Raw genomic sequence first — 15432 nt, 5'->3', positions numbered from 1 at the left:
TTCGTTTAACCCATTTAATGCGGGTCTGGTCAGGTCTTGTCTGGTCTGGTCTGGTCTGGTCCGGTGCGGCATCCGTTATAAGCATGTGCATTTTTCATTTCAGCAACGGTAACAATAACAGTACACACACACACACACGCACACACATACAGAGAAGACATGTGCGCATTTAATTCAGTGGAAAAGTGAAAACGAAAGTGATCAGAGCTGCAGTTATCCAGTTAGCTGATCACTTGCTCACATGCTGAACCATCAACCAACACTGGTCAGTTGACTTTCGTTTTGGAATGTGTGTGTGTGTGTGTGTGTGTGCTGTATGTGGTGTGTGTGTACACCTTGATAATGATGATGCAATTAAAGGCAGCCCAGCCAAGACAAATTATCATATTGCCAATATGCAAAGTCAGCAATAAGGAAATCATTTGACCGCTTCAGTGCGTTCAGTGATCACTCATCAGTGATCAGTGATCAGCGATCATGGATCATCATTACAAATTGCAGACACTGTTTAGACTAATGCAATTTCTCGCAATGACCAAATGGTAGCAAGTGCAGCAATTATGGCAATTATTTGGCGGCAGTTATGGACCGTTAGGCTGCACTCGGCTCAGAGCTGCCGACTTGCTTTGGCCAAGTCGAAGACCGGCTGCTTGCTGCCAGTAGCCGGCAATTATCTGTCGTTGTGGCCTGAGCAACCTTTCACCTGCACCGACCTGGCAACGGATTTCGCATTCCTTCAAATGCAAATCAATGGAATGGTTGCCCACTGACCTTGCTTTGAAGTCTGCACGTGTCGTGACTGAGTTCTATAAAAGCTGGCTGCAGTTTTATATGATAATTGAATGGGGCGTATTATGAATGAAAGCTGGTCTCAAGAAATCTCAAGGCTATCAAACATTTTTATGAGGATTTTGTTATACGCACGAGGTGGGAATTCTTCTCCGAGAACTCTCAGCTCTCAATATTGTATAGTATTTTATCCCTTTAAAAATTTAAGGCTTTTATACTTCTCATCAATTACGTCGAAGAATACACGTATAAAAAGCAATCTAAATGATTTCCCCAATAGCTTTTCTTCCAAACGTTCTCTTATTCAAGATTTAACACGGTCTTCCCTAATTTGAAGATCACAACTTTGTCAGTTTTTTTTGGGAAGAGCTCGAATCACAATCTAACTCACTTACACTTTATTCTTTCCTTGTTTCAGGCACTTTGGCTATGAAGCGACGCATGCAACTCATCGCCGTTTGGCTGGGCCTTTTGGCCACAGCCACCTATGCACAGACGCAGCAGGAGTCCTCTGCTAAGTGGTCGCGACAGCTGGAATCTGTTGGCACCGGGGATACAGACGCGTTGGACTGGGTGCCGCTGGCACAACCGCTGGATGACAGCGGCAAGGATCGCTCTGGCAATGGGCGCGTGCTCACCTACTCGCAATCATTTCCGCCCAGTGCGCGTTTTGGTGATCTAGGCAAGCCAACTGGTTCGCAGTTTGACTTTCCGTATCAGTTCCAACGTTTTGCCAATGGCGCACCACAGGCGCTGCCCTTGCGTCACCAGGGCCCACCGCCGCTAAAGAGCAGCGCCGGGCAGGAGCCCACCTCACAGTCGTTCTTCAAGTTCGAGATGCCCTTCCACAATGAAGCCAATCAGCCTAATGCGCCGCCCACTCTGCAGACGGGCTATCAGATCCAGCATTCCTTTGGCGGCGGTGGCGGTCTGCCCGCACCTTCCTCGCTGTTCAGTCCACCCGCGCTCTTTGGCCAGCAGCAGCAGCAGCAGTTCCCAGACTTCCAAGCACTGCCACAGAAACCGCTCGCCCAGGCGCTGAGCAAGCCCCTGCATCAGCAGAACTATATACAGGATAATTTCCCCATTAAGTCCCATGGCAAGCCCTTGCCCACGCAGGCTTCTCTGCAGAGCGTCACCCCGCAAGTGTTTCCCGTGGATCCAGAGCCAGAATCGGTCTTTGGTTTGAACAAACCAGCTGCTCCTTCGTCTGCACCCTCCTCTAACAATCAGCAGCAGGAGGTGCAGCTACTCTATGTGCCCTATGAAACACTCTACAATCAGCAACGCCAGCCTCAGAGCTCCTCGGGTATCGGTTCGAGCAGCAGCTTTGAGGTGAACAAGTTCAATGTAAATGCTGGACTGCCCGCCGTCAATCCCTATCAGATCAATCAGTTCTACACCCAAGATCCGAGCGTGGGCAGCGACTTCTTTAGTTCCGGCACAACCGCACGACCTAGCAGCACCACCTCACAGCCGCAGCACATCTTCCAGAGCTTTGCACAGCCACAAGCACAGCCACAAGTACAGGCGCAGTCTCAGCCTCAATTCACCACGGCTAAGCCCAAGCCGAAAGCACATCAGCCCCCGCTGGCCATGTTCCTGTTGCGCACCAACGCACGGCCCACACAGTCGGATGTGGTAGCCGCCCTGCGGAATGCCCGCGCCATTTCGGTCATCGATGCGCCCACAAAACAGACGCCGGATATCTTTGTTGGACCTGCCGGCATGCCCATACCCGACGGCTATGTCAAGTTCGATCTGCCGTATCTGTCGCAGCTGGCGCACTCCCGCGACCTGCAGGATGTCTCCTTCTTCGTGGCACCGCTCAGCTACCGCACGCCCAACGGCTTCAATAAAATACTGCTGCCCGAGCCACATGTGGGTTCAATTGTGATCAATCGCGCCAAGGACAGCGCCGCCATACAGGAGCTCGTCCACCCGCAGCACGTACGTACGCAGCGTCCGCATACCACCACCAGCAGCACGCGCAATCCCTTCGAGACTTCCACCCAGCCGCAGAGAGCCGCCGCTAGTCCGGTACCCACGCGCGGCAACAAGTTCAGCTACTACTACGTGCAGGATGGCATACAGGAGGTCAGCTCGCCCAAGCAGCCCGCCAAGCAGGAGCGGCACAAGAAGAAGCGTCCACAGCATGTGCCCGTGGAGCAGCCCGTTTATCGTGCGCCTGCCAAGACGCCAAATCCCTTCGACACACTAAATCAAATCGGCGGCGAGGATTTCTTCAACACGCTCAGCAGCAAGCCCAGTACTTCAACTACCAGCTCCACTTCCACGACCACGTCAACCACATCGACTACTTCAACCACGGCCCCACCACAGACGCTGTTCACCTACGGCTCCAGGCCGCAAGTCGAGTTCCCTAGCTCGAATGGTCAACTTTATCCTCAATTCGACACGGCACCACAGCTGCAGCCGGTGCAGGAGCAGCTGCCACGCCTCACGACACGTCCGCCCACCGCAACCACAGCGGAGGAGGAGTTGCGCATGAAGCAGTACTTCCGCCAACAGGATGCCTTCCGTCAACGCCCACAAACCACCAATCCACCCTTCGAGCAGGTGCAGTACACGCCCTCTACCCAGGACTACGACGTACCACAACCCTCAACGACGCAGAAGACCAAACAACGGGTGACCATCTACACTCCAGGTGCAGTGCCTGTGACCACCTCCGATGTGGGCTACAATGTGGATCCACAGGGCCAGCCGCCGCTCAACCATCGTCCCAGCTACAATCAGAACGAGGTCATCGACAGCGGCAATGTGGAGTACGAGCCGAATCCCTACCACGTGCCATCCGAGCTGCCAGCGCTGACGCCGGATATTCCTGGTCTGGTCAACAATCTGCAGGAGAAGGACAAGGTGGCCGCGACCACAACACCGCTTAGCGAGCCGGAGCCGGAAACGCGTCCCACACGTCGTCCGCTGCTGCGCACTCGCAAGCCTGCCATCTCCAAGGTGGTGACCACCTCCTCGGTGTCCTATTCCGAGTCCGAGAACAGTGCCAAGCAGCCCACGCACCGTATCAGACGCCCCTATGGCAGCCGAGGCACCTCAGCAGCCGCCACAGGCAGCACAGACAATGGCGAGGAGGTGCACAGCACAACACGTCGTCCGGCCAGTTCGCGCAATCCTCTGCTGCGCAATCCCAATCGCATACGCTACCAACCCACCACAGAGGAGCGTCAGACGCTGAAGACCAAGAAGAAACACTACAAGGGCTCCAAGAATGGCAAGCCAAGTGAGGATCAGGATTTGGACTATCAGCGCGATGTGCTGAAGCAAAACTATCCAGTGTTCAAGGCGCCGTCTCGTCGTCCCACCAGTCCCACGGCCATACCCAGCTCCTATGATGTGGGCAACACCGAGGGACCCGCCTCCGAGACGCAGCAGGTGTACACGGTCACGCCCAGCAATAGCATTGATCAAGGAGATCAGGGCGTCTATGTGCCCAGCCTGCTGGAGCCTATGCAAATAGCCCAGCACTACAACGAGTTCTCCAAGGATAACTATGGACCCGGCTATTTCCCCAATCAGGAGGATCTGAATCCCACGGAAGCCATCGTGCGCAACGAAGTGAGCCCCATCTATACCACACTGGCCACGACCACACCCTCCACCACTACAACAACCACCACCACCACTGAGGCGCCTGTGACAACAACCACACGCCGCTCACCCTTCATACGCCGCAATTATCCAAGGGTACGCACCACCACAACAACTGAGCCGTCTGTGACCACCACCACTCCTTCGGAGGAGCGCCCATCTGTAAGTTCTTGAATCCTCCTCAAAAAGAATAAAATTTAACTTGCTTCTTCTGACAGATTCGCTCTCGCCTGCCGCCACGTCGCGTAGTCAAGGTGCGTCAACGCCAGCGCCGTCCAGCTCATCCGGCCTCCTCTACCGCTACCCCGGAGGAGGAAGTGGAGCAAGTTACCCAGAGGCAGAATCTGCGCAAGCTGAGCCGTTACAATCAGGAACAGTCTGAGAGAGAGGTGAGTACCCACTTGCTCCTAGGAATACATGGGAAACTATTAACCGTCGCACAACATCAGGCTCCACAGACGCCACGTCGTCGTTACAAGCAGCCCTTCCAGCTTGAGGGCCAGGAGTCCCAGTGGTCGCCAGCCTCGGAAACGGGCAACAGCAATACCAACAGCAACAGCTTCAAGCCTCTCAATCCCAAATATAGCTCCAAGAACGAAGCACACAATTTCGAGAATGAGCCGGAGATTGTGACGGCAGGACCCACAGGTCAACCGGAAACCTACGAATTCAACGTAGCTGCTAATCTTAGTGGATCGGGAGCTGCGCAGCTTACGACGCCCGCGCTGAAGGCGCCGAACCTAAAGTGAGTTCCCGAGCTAAGCCAGAAATTGAAAATATTGAAACCAATTTTCTTATTTGTAGACCCGAGAAATCCTTTGCGGAACTGCTGGAGGAGGTAATGGGCAAGGCACCCGAGGAGCTGGCCACCGAGACACCCACAAGCAGCACCATTGGACGCCTCAATAGGCGTGGCAAGTGGAAAAAGTCGCGCGTCTCAGGCGGTTCAGATAATGGGGAGAATTTCGAAACAGCCGAGTCCCAGAACCTGGGACCACAGCTCTACAATTCGCTGTATGCCGGCAGTGAGAAAAAAGAGGAGCCGGAGCTGAAGAACACCACACCAATGACACCAGCTACCGAGGCTCCAACAACCACCACCCCTGAAGTGGCCACCACCACAGCGACAGCCATCACAACGCCGGAGGAGTACGAGGTGACCACCGCCAAGACGCCCGATGCAACAACAATAGCCACAACGCTGGCCATGAGCGAGGAGAGCGCCACGCGCCGCATGGACACGGCTGCGGATGTGGATGACCTGGAGACGCAGCCGAGCATCTTCTCCGAGGTGCGACAGCAGCTGCACGATCTCTTCGCCATCGATGAGAGCGAGGATCAAGCAGTGACCGCTGCGCTGGCAGCCGTTGGCAAACGTCGCCAGGCATACACGAGCATCAAACGCACCAAGCCAGCCACGTCCGCCGAGAGCAGCACGCTAGCGGCCACGGAGGCGCCGGCCGAAGTGCTGGACACCACAACGGTGGCGACGCCTGCCAACGGCAAGGAGGATAACTTTCACAAGGACCTGATGGAGCACGTGGTCTATGCGACTTCCACCTCAACCAAAGTTACCTCCGAGACAGAGATCTGCTATCGCGGCCGTTGCATACGCTCCGAGGATCTGCCCGCCAATCACAAGCTGCACTGAGCGCCGCCACATTAGGGCACTCCCCATGTAAATACATAAGGACAAGCGATACGAGCGTGGAGGGAGGCTGTTCAGAGCACCGATCCGGAAAATAAGTTTTCCGACCGCAACGCATAAACGCCCGCCGTATCCGCTTGTAATTAGCTTTAAACTACGAATATGTTTTAGGGATTAAGCGCATAGAGAGTTATATATATTTGCATATATATATGCTTATCGTATTCTATCTATATATTCGAATTGTTCGAAAAACGTAGTAAATATCATAGTTAAAATAGTTAGTTGATTAAAATACGAGTACTTAATACATAATACCAGATAGGCAGCATAAGTTTTGTACAATATAATAATGAGAACTAACAAATAAAGAATCGAAATCGTTAAAAAAAAACCCCAGCCAGTATATATAAAATAGTATTTTGCTATAATTGAGAAGGGGCAACAGTCAGCAGCCGCAAAATAATCTTCCACAGAAACCAAAACTTCTAACATAATAATATGAATTGCCTGCACGAGTTATTTATGGTTTACAGTCTGGAAACTGGGCACGTTTATTATAAAAGTTGAAAAAAGGTTCTCTAGAGGGTAAAGTAAACTAAACCTCTGACGGATATGCTATTTATTGGCAACGGAAATGATATAATAGTACTTATGTGTCTGTCGGATTATAAAGACGTTCAAATTACACCTCGCTATGTTCAGTAGAAGGTCGAAACCAAACCCCGGGCAGATAAGTGGTTATGGAAGGGGAACATTAATGAAATATAAGAACATATGTGTCCATAAAAACTGAAATGGTCTATATATGTGTTCTATGACGTTTTTAAGGAAGGAGCACAAAACTGAGATATAACAGAAACTTATGTTTTAAATAAATTGGGGAAGAAATATGAACTGAAAAAAAGAGAAACCATAATATTTTTTTAAGATAATACAAGTTACTTCAGGAAGAACATACACATACATATCTACGATAAGAATTGGTAGCATTACAAATTTTCGCTATTTCGATAAGCACACAAAAAGCGATTTATATTTATTAAATATAGTAGTGTATATAATGTGACATGTATAACTAGACGTAGTAATAGTTCTATATATATTAGCATAAAATAGCGACAATCAATTCCATCTAAATACCCTATAATTTAGGTACATCAGTTTCAAGCTCAGACTCACCCTGAAAAGTATAAATTCGAATTATTTAGGAATCAATAAGAGGCGACCGCTCTGCTTCATCCTGCCCGTGGGTGGGCGACGGGCGTGCCTGCCGTGAACTGGGGCTATCCCAAGGCTGCACAGTAACACGTCCAAACACAATAAACACCAGGTTGCCTACGAAGTAGACGACGGCGGTCAAGTAGAAGACAATGCGCCATTGCGTGGGGTCCGTCTAAAAGGAAAGGAGGTTACATAAGTAATCTACAATCTGTGGCCAATCTGTGGCCAATCTGTGACCAACTCACCTCATCCTTAACAATGAGTCCCACAATGAGCGGCGCCAGAATACTCATCACGTTTGCGGCACAGTTGGTGATGCCCATCAGAGTGCCAGCGAAATTGGGCGACAAATCGATGTGGTTCACATGGAAGCCCAAATAGCTGGCCGCATTGGTAGCCACAGCTAAGGTGAGCAAGCCAATAGCCAGTTTGGCATTCGCATCGCCCTGTGTGATAAAGCCCAGGCCCAGCAGCGCCAGCATGGGCAGCCAGAGGCCAAGCGAATTAAAGAATTTGCGCGAGAAATTAAGCGACATGCTAGTCCCATTCCGCTTCAGCGCATCCGACAGCCAGATGAAGCCGCAGGTCAGTATGATCATGGCGAAGTAGGGCAGCGCCGACAGCGGCCCATTGTGCTTGATGTCCATGTTCAGCACGTTCTTCATGAACGTCGGTATCTGGGTGAGCAGTGTCCAGAAGCCCCAGTTGTTGGCACAATGCGCCAGCAGCAGAGACAGGAATGGTGGCGATGTAAAGATGCGCAGCCAGGGCGTGCGCAGATTCTGATGTGGCGTAAACTCTTCGCGACCCGCATCCGAGGCGCGACGCAGCTGGCCCGAGGTCTCAATGTAGCGCTTCTCATTGGGCGTAATCGTCGGATGCTGGGCGGGCGTGCTGGCGCAGAAGTAAAACCAGATTAAGGCCCACAGAATGCCCGCACAGCCGGAAATATAAAATATGCTCGGCCAGCCCAGCGACGAGGATGCAATGTATCCGCTGACAGAGAGCATAACCACAGTACCAAACTGTGAGCCCGAGTAGCAGTAGCCCACGAGACGCCCGCGCTCCTCAGCGGGCGCCCACTTTGAGAGGAACGTGTGGGTGGAGGGAAAGATGACGCCCTGGCAGAGTCCCTGGACAGCGCGCAGCACAACGACCATTTTCCAGCCGCCGGTTAGCGCACAGAATGGCGTCAACAGCGCCAAACAGGAGCAGATGAGCACTCCGAAGAAGAGCATATACTTTGCACCGAATATTGCGGACAAATAGCCGCCCGGCACTTGGGTGACCACATAGCCCCAGAAGAAGCTGCTCAGCAAATACGATTTGATGCTCTCGTCCCACGCGAACTCCGGAAAATCCGGATTTGTATGATTATTATCCGTCATGGCCACAATCGCCACGGACAGATTCACGCGCATGGCATATGCCACCGCCAGTCCGAAGAATACCAAAATGCATTGCAGATGACGCACACCGAAACGGGGACCTGGCAAAAAAATAAAAACCAAAACAAAAGTTCGTTCAAATGAATCAGTGCAAATCCGGAACTGCAACGAACAAAGGTGCGCTGCGCTCACCTGTATTCCCGATGGTGTCGTAGCCCGTGCGGCTGCAGCAGTCAAAGCAGCCGAGTACCATGTCTGGAGTTACTTTGATGTGTGCGCAATGGCGTCGCTAGCGTGTCTAAACATTTTGCGCAGTAACAAGTAAACGTTGCACTAACAAAAATTAATCTTTGACGCCAACGTTGCTGCTGCTGTGCTGCTTACGTTGCGTTTTGTTTTCGTTCTGCTTCTGTTGTGGTCAGCAAACACAGCTCAGCTGTTGCGGCAGCTGTGTGCGTGTGAGTGCGACTATCGGCACTAACAACTATCGGGCATCAAACACAGCTGCGGCGAGAGTCCAGCTGTGTTTGCTAACCGATAGTTGCGGCTATTGTTTGGCGCCATTTTCAAAAGGTACTCGAAATAAATAGACAAACGTTTTGTTTTACTTTGATTTGTACACAATGGCTGGCCATTATATGTATATGTTTGTTTTCTAAGCATGTCTTCTTTTCTGCCTTTTTTAGTTCATTTCTTTTACGTACATCACAAGTTGGTTGTTTGTTTATTACTAATTTAACTAATTAACTACGGCCATAAGTTAGCTAAGGTATATAGTTTCACTTTAAAACATAACAATTAATAGAGCAGCGTTTATATAGTTACTTAGGCTAGCAATTTATATTTTGCTATTTACATTGTCAACTAGCTTTTTTTTTTGTTATATTTTTTTTTTTTTAAATAGTATATTTTATGTACATTATGGAAAAATACTGGAAATAATAATTTATGCTGCCTACAAACTAAACAATTATCATATGTTGTTATTAATATCGCTAATGGAAGCACGCGATCGTCGTTATGGCAATTTTAAGCACTTGTCCTTTAACCCCTAATTATAGCTATTGTCTTATATTAAGCACTTAGTTTAAGAAAACAACAACTATGACAATATCATGCTCTTCATACATCCTCATATATAAACGAATTGTCGTTTAGTTCAGTTGTAAAGCATGAGAAAGTCCTTAGTCAGGCTGGTGGTCTTAGGGTTTGTCATTTGCGATTTGTCCCGACTGCTGGTCCTTGGCCGCCGCTGCCAGTGGCACGCCCGCCTCCACGCTCTCCTCGTCCACAGGCTCGGGAGAATCCCACCACTGTATATCAGTGCGTCCGAAGACCACGAACAGCAGGTTGCCAACGAAGTAGAAAAAGGCGGCCACAAAGAACACCGTGCGCCATTCGCTCACATTTTCCTGGAATGGAAAATGCAATCAATTAGACAAAAGTTGGGCTTATCCTTGAAACAATTTACTCACCGGATGCTTGACGATCTGACCCACAGCTAGTGGTGCCAAGCCGCTCATGACATTGGCCGCCGCATTCGTGATGCCCATCAAGGTGCCCGCATAGTTGGGCGATAGATCAATGTGATTGACCTGGAAGCCCAGGTAGGTGGCCGCGCTTATGCCCACCGTGAGGGTAAGCAGCACAACGGCCAAGGTGGCACTCTCGCGCGGCACATAGCCGAGACCAATCAGGGAGAGCATGGGTATCCAGTGGCCCACCGAGTTGAAGAACTTGCGATTGAAGGAGAGCGATATGGACTTCTGGTTCTGCAGCACCTTTGACAGCCAGACGAAGAAGAAGCTGAGTATCATCATGACCGTGTAGGGCAGCGAGGAGAGCAGCGAGCTGGACTTGATGTCAATGCCGTAGATGTTCTTCATGTAGCTGGGAATCTGCGTCAGCAGCGTCCAAAATCCCCACATGTGCGTGCAGTGGACAACAAGCAGCGACAGGAACGGCATCGATGTGAAGATGCTGCCCCAGGGCGTGGGCGCCATTTTGCGGGCATCCTGCATTTTGCCCACCGAGCGCGACTCTTCAATATACTTGAGCTCCTCGCGTGTTATGCGACCATGTTCCTCCGGCGTGCTCGCCGCGAATATCCACCAGAAGAGCACCCACACAAAGCCGCAGATGCCGCCGCAATAGAAGATGCCCGGCCAGCCAGCAAAGGAGTCCGCAATGAAGCCGCTGGTGGCCAGCATCATGATGGTGCCGAACTGTGCGCCCGAGTAGCAAATGGTGGCCAGCATACCGCGCTCATTGGCCGGCGCCCACTTGGACAGCAGCGAATGCGTCGCCGGATGCACTGCGCCCTGTGTGAGGCCCTCCAGCACCCGCACCACGCACAGCGCCTGCCAGCCGCCCAGCTTGAGTGAGAGCGGCGTCAACAACGTGAGGATCGCGCAGGCCACCAGGCCCACCATCAGCAGCATCTTGGCGCCATAGCGCTGGGCGATGTAACCGCCGGGCACCTGGGTGACGATATAGCCCCAGAAGAAGCTGCTCAGCATGTACGATTTCTCCGATTCCGTGAAGGGGTAATACTGCAGAGGGAGACAGTGATCGGCGTTAGGCGATTCTTTCGGCTGCTTACAACATTTTGTGGCACTTACATCCATATCCAGTGTCTCCTCGTGGCTGTCGTCCGTGATGTTAGCCTCCGTTATGTTTGGCGGCTCGGTCATGGCCACCAGCGCCACGCTCAGATTGACGCGCCACGCATAGGCCAGGGAGAGGCAGAAGAAGCACAGGATGCACTGCACATGCCGCACGCCAATGATTTTATCTGCAACAACAGGCACAAAAGTTGAAATTCCAGGTCAATTGATTAAGATTAAGGTCTTTTAATTTAATTCCAGGCTTGAGATTATTATCAACTCTTTAACTTTATTTTGCCTAGGGTTTGAACCGTAGCCTAGTTCTAACTTATGTTTATTTTTCAATAATAATAAAATTTACTAGAAATATTTAAAAGATGCCGGCTATCAATGGGGTGAGTTATGCATATCATAGAGCGCATATATGGTTAGGCTTTGGCCGGGAGAAACGTGTGCAGCGCTCTTATCAATGCCAAAAGCAAGGCGCTCTCTCTCGCTATCCATGTTGCTCACTCTCTTTCTCTCTCGATCTCTCGCTCTCTCTTGCTTGTATGTGGGGCGCGTTTATTTATAAAACACTGTGTCAAAATCTTGTTGTGGCCGCACACACAACCATACACACGCACACTCAGACGCACAGGTATACGCACTCGCAACGCCCACTCGTGAATGTGAATTACTCGCGAGACCTGCGCCTCAATGAAGTGCAACATCAGCAAACGGTGCTGTACCCAGAGCGAAAACCAGCTAACAGCTAACAGCAGCACACGCGACATGCCACAGCCAGAGCCAGAGCCAGAGGCAGAGCCCTGCCCACATGCCCCGCACGAGCTACCTGGAAGCGTGTCGCTCGCTCGCTCAGCCGCACGTGACGGCAGATCTGTTCTTGCGCAGACGCGGGCTGGGCGGGCACAGCTGTTGGCTGGTGCGACACGGGGAATTCTTTGAGTGCTGGCCCGAGCTCGATCGGGGCTTTATTTTTAGACGCGGACGCCGCCTTAAATGGACCCAGACTTAGTTCTGACTGCAGCCGTTGGCAATAATTGTTGCACAACCAGCCAATTTGCAACCTTGCGGCGCGGCCTTACAAGGCACGGCCCGAGCGGGTCTATTGAACTGCGGGTCTATCGGCCGAAGCGTTTTCTCAGCTCAGCCCAGCCAATGCCAGTGGAAGGCGTTTGGCTTGATTTTCGTTATTAATAAATATTCGTTATTAATTTCACTCAATAATTAACATCGGTTGGGGGGCGAACATGCGATGACTCGACACGTTGCTTGAACTTTGAGACTTTGGCAATTTGCAGAGTCAGCCACGCTCCCACTCTCACTCTCTTTCTCTCGCTCGCACACCTGATCTCGCCTTCTCTCTCGCTCTTCCACAGTGTCTCTCTGTTAATGGAGCTGATTCACGTTGCGGTGGAACTCTTTTTTATCTGACACGTTTTTCGAAACGTTTTTTTTGCGCAATCATTTTGCTGCTTCTTCTGGTTTTTGCTTTTAGACCCACTTTGGGTGCGCAGCCGCAGCCCATTTGTGATGTGCCTTTTTTGTCGCACTCGAAATGTTCATTTATACACTTTTGTTTAATAAAAGAGGGAGAGGGGGACTATAGAAATACAAGCAATTAAATTTGTGCTGTTCCATAAATGGAATCGCAACAAATTTCCAGGGCAATTTCATCAATAAACATTTATGTGCTGCTATGAAAGTTGATTTTTGATTGATTGCCAATCTGATACCCTAGAACTCTCCCATATGGGCTATATATAGTTACTGGTCATGGTCATATGCGATAATTGGGCTGCCAAACGAAGGACATTAACAAATCAACCACCCTCCTCCACACTCCACTCACCCACCTACCTCACCTTAGCCAAGTGCAAATGTGCTGATAACCGATAACGTTTAAATTACTGTACCGCAATAACGAGCCCGATAAATTGGAGCAATAACAACAAGAAATCTTTGCTATATACAGAAACACAGACACAACACACAAACCTAAATATTTAGTATTTATATATAGTATGTCAGTCTATCAGATTAGATAATTGTTACGACTCATCGAAGCCAGCAGGCCCTATATGCATGGCTAGCACTCGGGGCCTACGTGTAGACCCGCCGGTTACAATGGGCGCTTCTGTTAGCCTTTGTCTCGTAATGCTCTTGGCTAAATATCAGCTGTAATTCATTTTATGATATTTGTTTTACTTTTTTTCCGATCTCTCTCACTCACTCTCTCTCACTCACTCTTTCTTTCTTTCTCTCTGTACTCTCTCTCTCTCTCGCTCTTTTACATCAGCGTCATTTGAGCATAGTCCAAGTACTTTCTACTTTTACTATATCTTCCGATCCTGATTCGAATTTTCAGTTTCATTGGCACAAAACGAAAATAAAATAATATAAAATAAAAGAAAGAAAAAAATAGCATAAATACTGCGTCTGATTTGGCTGCCTCTCTGCAACCCCCCTCCACCAGCACCTCTGCCCATACTTTTATATTTGTTTATTTTTATCACTTTCTGTTGAGCGTGCTAAAAACTTATTTTGTCAGCCAAGTTGTATAAAATTCCACACTTTTTCATATGATTACTCTTTGTTTTTGCTTCTCTTGACATTAGCTCAGTGAAAAAGAAGTGTGTCTAGAGTTTTGCATGGAAGAAATATTTTTGGAAGCGCAGTGGAGGTCGTCTGAATAACTCATAGAGAGATGCATATTTTTACATAGTATATGCGAGCACGTACAAGCACAATTATAACAAATATTTACGAGCTTTAAATAATATATAAAAATTGTTGCAAACTTCAAATACAATTAACGTTCGCTTCATTTGCCTTATAAGGCATTGAATTGAGACTAAAGCTTATAGCTGGACACGCTATGCAAAAGCCGCTGCTTTACTGGAATGGTGGAAGAGGGAGAGGGGCGGAGAGGGTATGGTTTCAGCTGTTTCCGGCAACACGTTGAGTTCTGACAATTGACAATTGCACTCGACCCGAGTCGGTCTTACATAAACACGCCAGACACGTGCACGTGGAGGCAATTGGCGAAGGCACGATAAGAGCCATGCGAACTATGCGGAGCTATATAGTGCTCCGATTTTGGGTACATACCATTGGCGTATTTCCCAGTTTTCACCATATTCAAGGTGGTGGTCATGTGTGCGGCGCGGGCTGACTTCAGATGCACTCGAACTCTCTTTCTCTCGCACTCTGTCTGGCTCTCGCTCCTTCTCTGTCAGACTGCTGGCTGGAGTTGCGGGCAGTGGAAATTTTTTGTTTATGTGGTTTTTTGATTTTCATACAACGTGTTCCGACATTTAGCTGGTGGAGCACATTTGCACGACGCGGAGACACGTTGAGGTTGACAAAAGTCTGGAGCTTCAGCTGTTGCTCGATTTAAATTATACGATTCCGATTTGACGTTTCGTTTCACAGATATTTCACGGATACGGATATGCGAGGTGCGAACACACGAGTTACTGCAGATACTCAGCTCTGCTCTGATACAGATACAGATAGAGAACAGCTACAGCTACAGATAGAGATACAGATACTTTTGGCCGTGCGGACTGAATTACGCGTATCTTGTGGGTTTTGGTTTGTTCTAGCGAGCGACTGCGACTGCCTGAAATACTTGCCGCAGCGATTCTTTTATAAATATGATCACTCGCTCGCTCGGCTGCCCGCTCGCCTGCACGTCGAGAGAGTTCGCTGGCGATGTCGACGTTGACTTCGCAGTCGCAGTCGAAGTATCTGTCACTTTGTTGCTGTTGTTGTTGTTGTGAGCACACACATGTATATCGCGTGAATTCCATTTCCATTTGGTTGTTGCTTTTGCTATCAGTAAAACCCGAACACGCTGGCTGCCAGGCAAGCAGGCAGGCATACGGGACTGCTGTGTGTGTGCGTGTGTGTGTGTGTATTGGTGTGTGTGAGTGTTGCCTGGTCTCTCTGCTCTCGAATTTGCCGGCCAATATGTAAACAACACTAACACAGCGACAACACCCAGCTATCAATCCCAAGTGGCTTGCACTCGACTACCTCAGCCTCGCCCGCACTCTCCCTCGTTCTCTCTCTCGCTCTTTCTCTCACTCTGCCTCGCGCCTTGTTCCTGTCTCTCTCACTCTCGCTCTCTGGCAGCCTT

The 15432-nt window shown here is 49.8% G+C and overlaps 3 protein-coding genes across 3 annotated transcripts; 1 reads left to right on the top strand and 2 right to left on the bottom strand.

The window, feature by feature from the left end:
- Positions 1 to 1218: 1218 nt before the first annotated feature.
- On the top strand, positions 1219 to 6070 carry LOC115763683 (mucin-5AC). Its single transcript, XM_030706364.1, has 3 exons — positions 1219 to 4581; positions 4638 to 5164; positions 5224 to 6070. Exons 1-3 carry the CDS (start codon positions 1219 to 1221, stop codon positions 6068 to 6070), a joined length of 4737 nt encoding a protein of 1578 aa, XP_030562224.1.
- A 991-nt stretch (positions 6071 to 7061) lies between these two features.
- LOC115761342 (putative inorganic phosphate cotransporter) lies at positions 7062 to 9085 on the bottom strand. The gene is made up of 3 exons (XM_030703084.1): positions 8872 to 9085; positions 7537 to 8780; positions 7062 to 7463 (listed from the first exon to the last, which is right to left on the bottom strand). Exons 1-3 carry the CDS (start codon positions 8930 to 8932, stop codon positions 7275 to 7277), a joined length of 1494 nt encoding a protein of 497 aa, XP_030558944.1. The 5' UTR covers positions 8933 to 9085; the 3' UTR covers positions 7062 to 7274.
- Positions 9086 to 9290: 205 nt separating this feature from the next.
- On the bottom strand, positions 9291 to 14897 carry LOC115760999 (putative inorganic phosphate cotransporter). Its single transcript, XM_030702613.1, has 4 exons — positions 14400 to 14897; positions 11301 to 11473; positions 10155 to 11231; positions 9291 to 10091 (listed from the first exon to the last, which is right to left on the bottom strand). The coding sequence occupies exons 1-4, from the start codon at positions 14443 to 14445 to the stop codon at positions 9882 to 9884; spliced, it is 1506 nt and encodes a 501-aa protein (XP_030558473.1). The 5' UTR covers positions 14446 to 14897; the 3' UTR covers positions 9291 to 9881.
- Between the last annotated feature and the right edge of the window lie 535 nt (positions 14898 to 15432).

The sequence above is a fragment of the Drosophila novamexicana genome, unplaced genomic scaffold (assembly GCF_003285875.2).
Source record: "Drosophila novamexicana strain 15010-1031.04,08,12 unplaced genomic scaffold, DnovRS2.1 tig00000008-arrow-pilon, whole genome shotgun sequence".
Taxonomy (NCBI): Eukaryota; Metazoa; Arthropoda; class Insecta; order Diptera; family Drosophilidae; genus Drosophila; species Drosophila novamexicana.
Note: the sequence above shows the minus strand (reverse complement) of the source record. Positions and strands in the feature narration are given on the sequence as shown.

Excerpts from the sequence above, each read along its gene's own strand:
- LOC115761342 (XM_030703084.1), bottom strand. The coding sequence starts at position 8,932 with ATGGTACTCGGCTGCTTTGACTGCTGCAGCCGCACGGGCTACGACACC. Across the intron at positions 8,781-8,871 it reads CGACACCATCGGGAATACAG|GTCCCCGTTTCGGTGTGCGT; the intron begins GTGAGCGCAGCG and ends TTTTTTTGCCAG. Across the intron at positions 7,464-7,536 it reads GACTCATTGTTAAGGATGAG|ACGGACCCCACGCAATGGCG; the intron begins GTGAGTTGGTCA and ends CTTTCCTTTTAG.
- LOC115763683 (XM_030706364.1), top strand. The coding sequence starts at position 1,219 with ATGAAGCGACGCATGCAACTCATCGCCGTTTGGCTGGGCCTTTTGGCC. Across the intron at positions 4,582-4,637 it reads CTTCGGAGGAGCGCCCATCT|ATTCGCTCTCGCCTGCCGCC; the intron begins GTAAGTTCTTGA and ends TTCTTCTGACAG. Across the intron at positions 5,165-5,223 it reads CTGAAGGCGCCGAACCTAAA|ACCCGAGAAATCCTTTGCGG; the intron begins GTGAGTTCCCGA and ends TCTTATTTGTAG.
- LOC115760999 (XM_030702613.1), bottom strand. The coding sequence starts at position 14,445 with ATGACCACCACCTTGAATATGGTGAAAACTGGGAAATACGCCAATG. Across the intron at positions 11,232-11,300 it reads AGGAGACACTGGATATGGAT|TATTACCCCTTCACGGAATC; the intron begins GTAAGTGCCACA and ends CTCCCTCTGCAG. Across the intron at positions 10,092-10,154 it reads GTCAGATCGTCAAGCATCCG|GAAAATGTGAGCGAATGGCG; the intron begins GTGAGTAAATTG and ends TTTCCATTCCAG.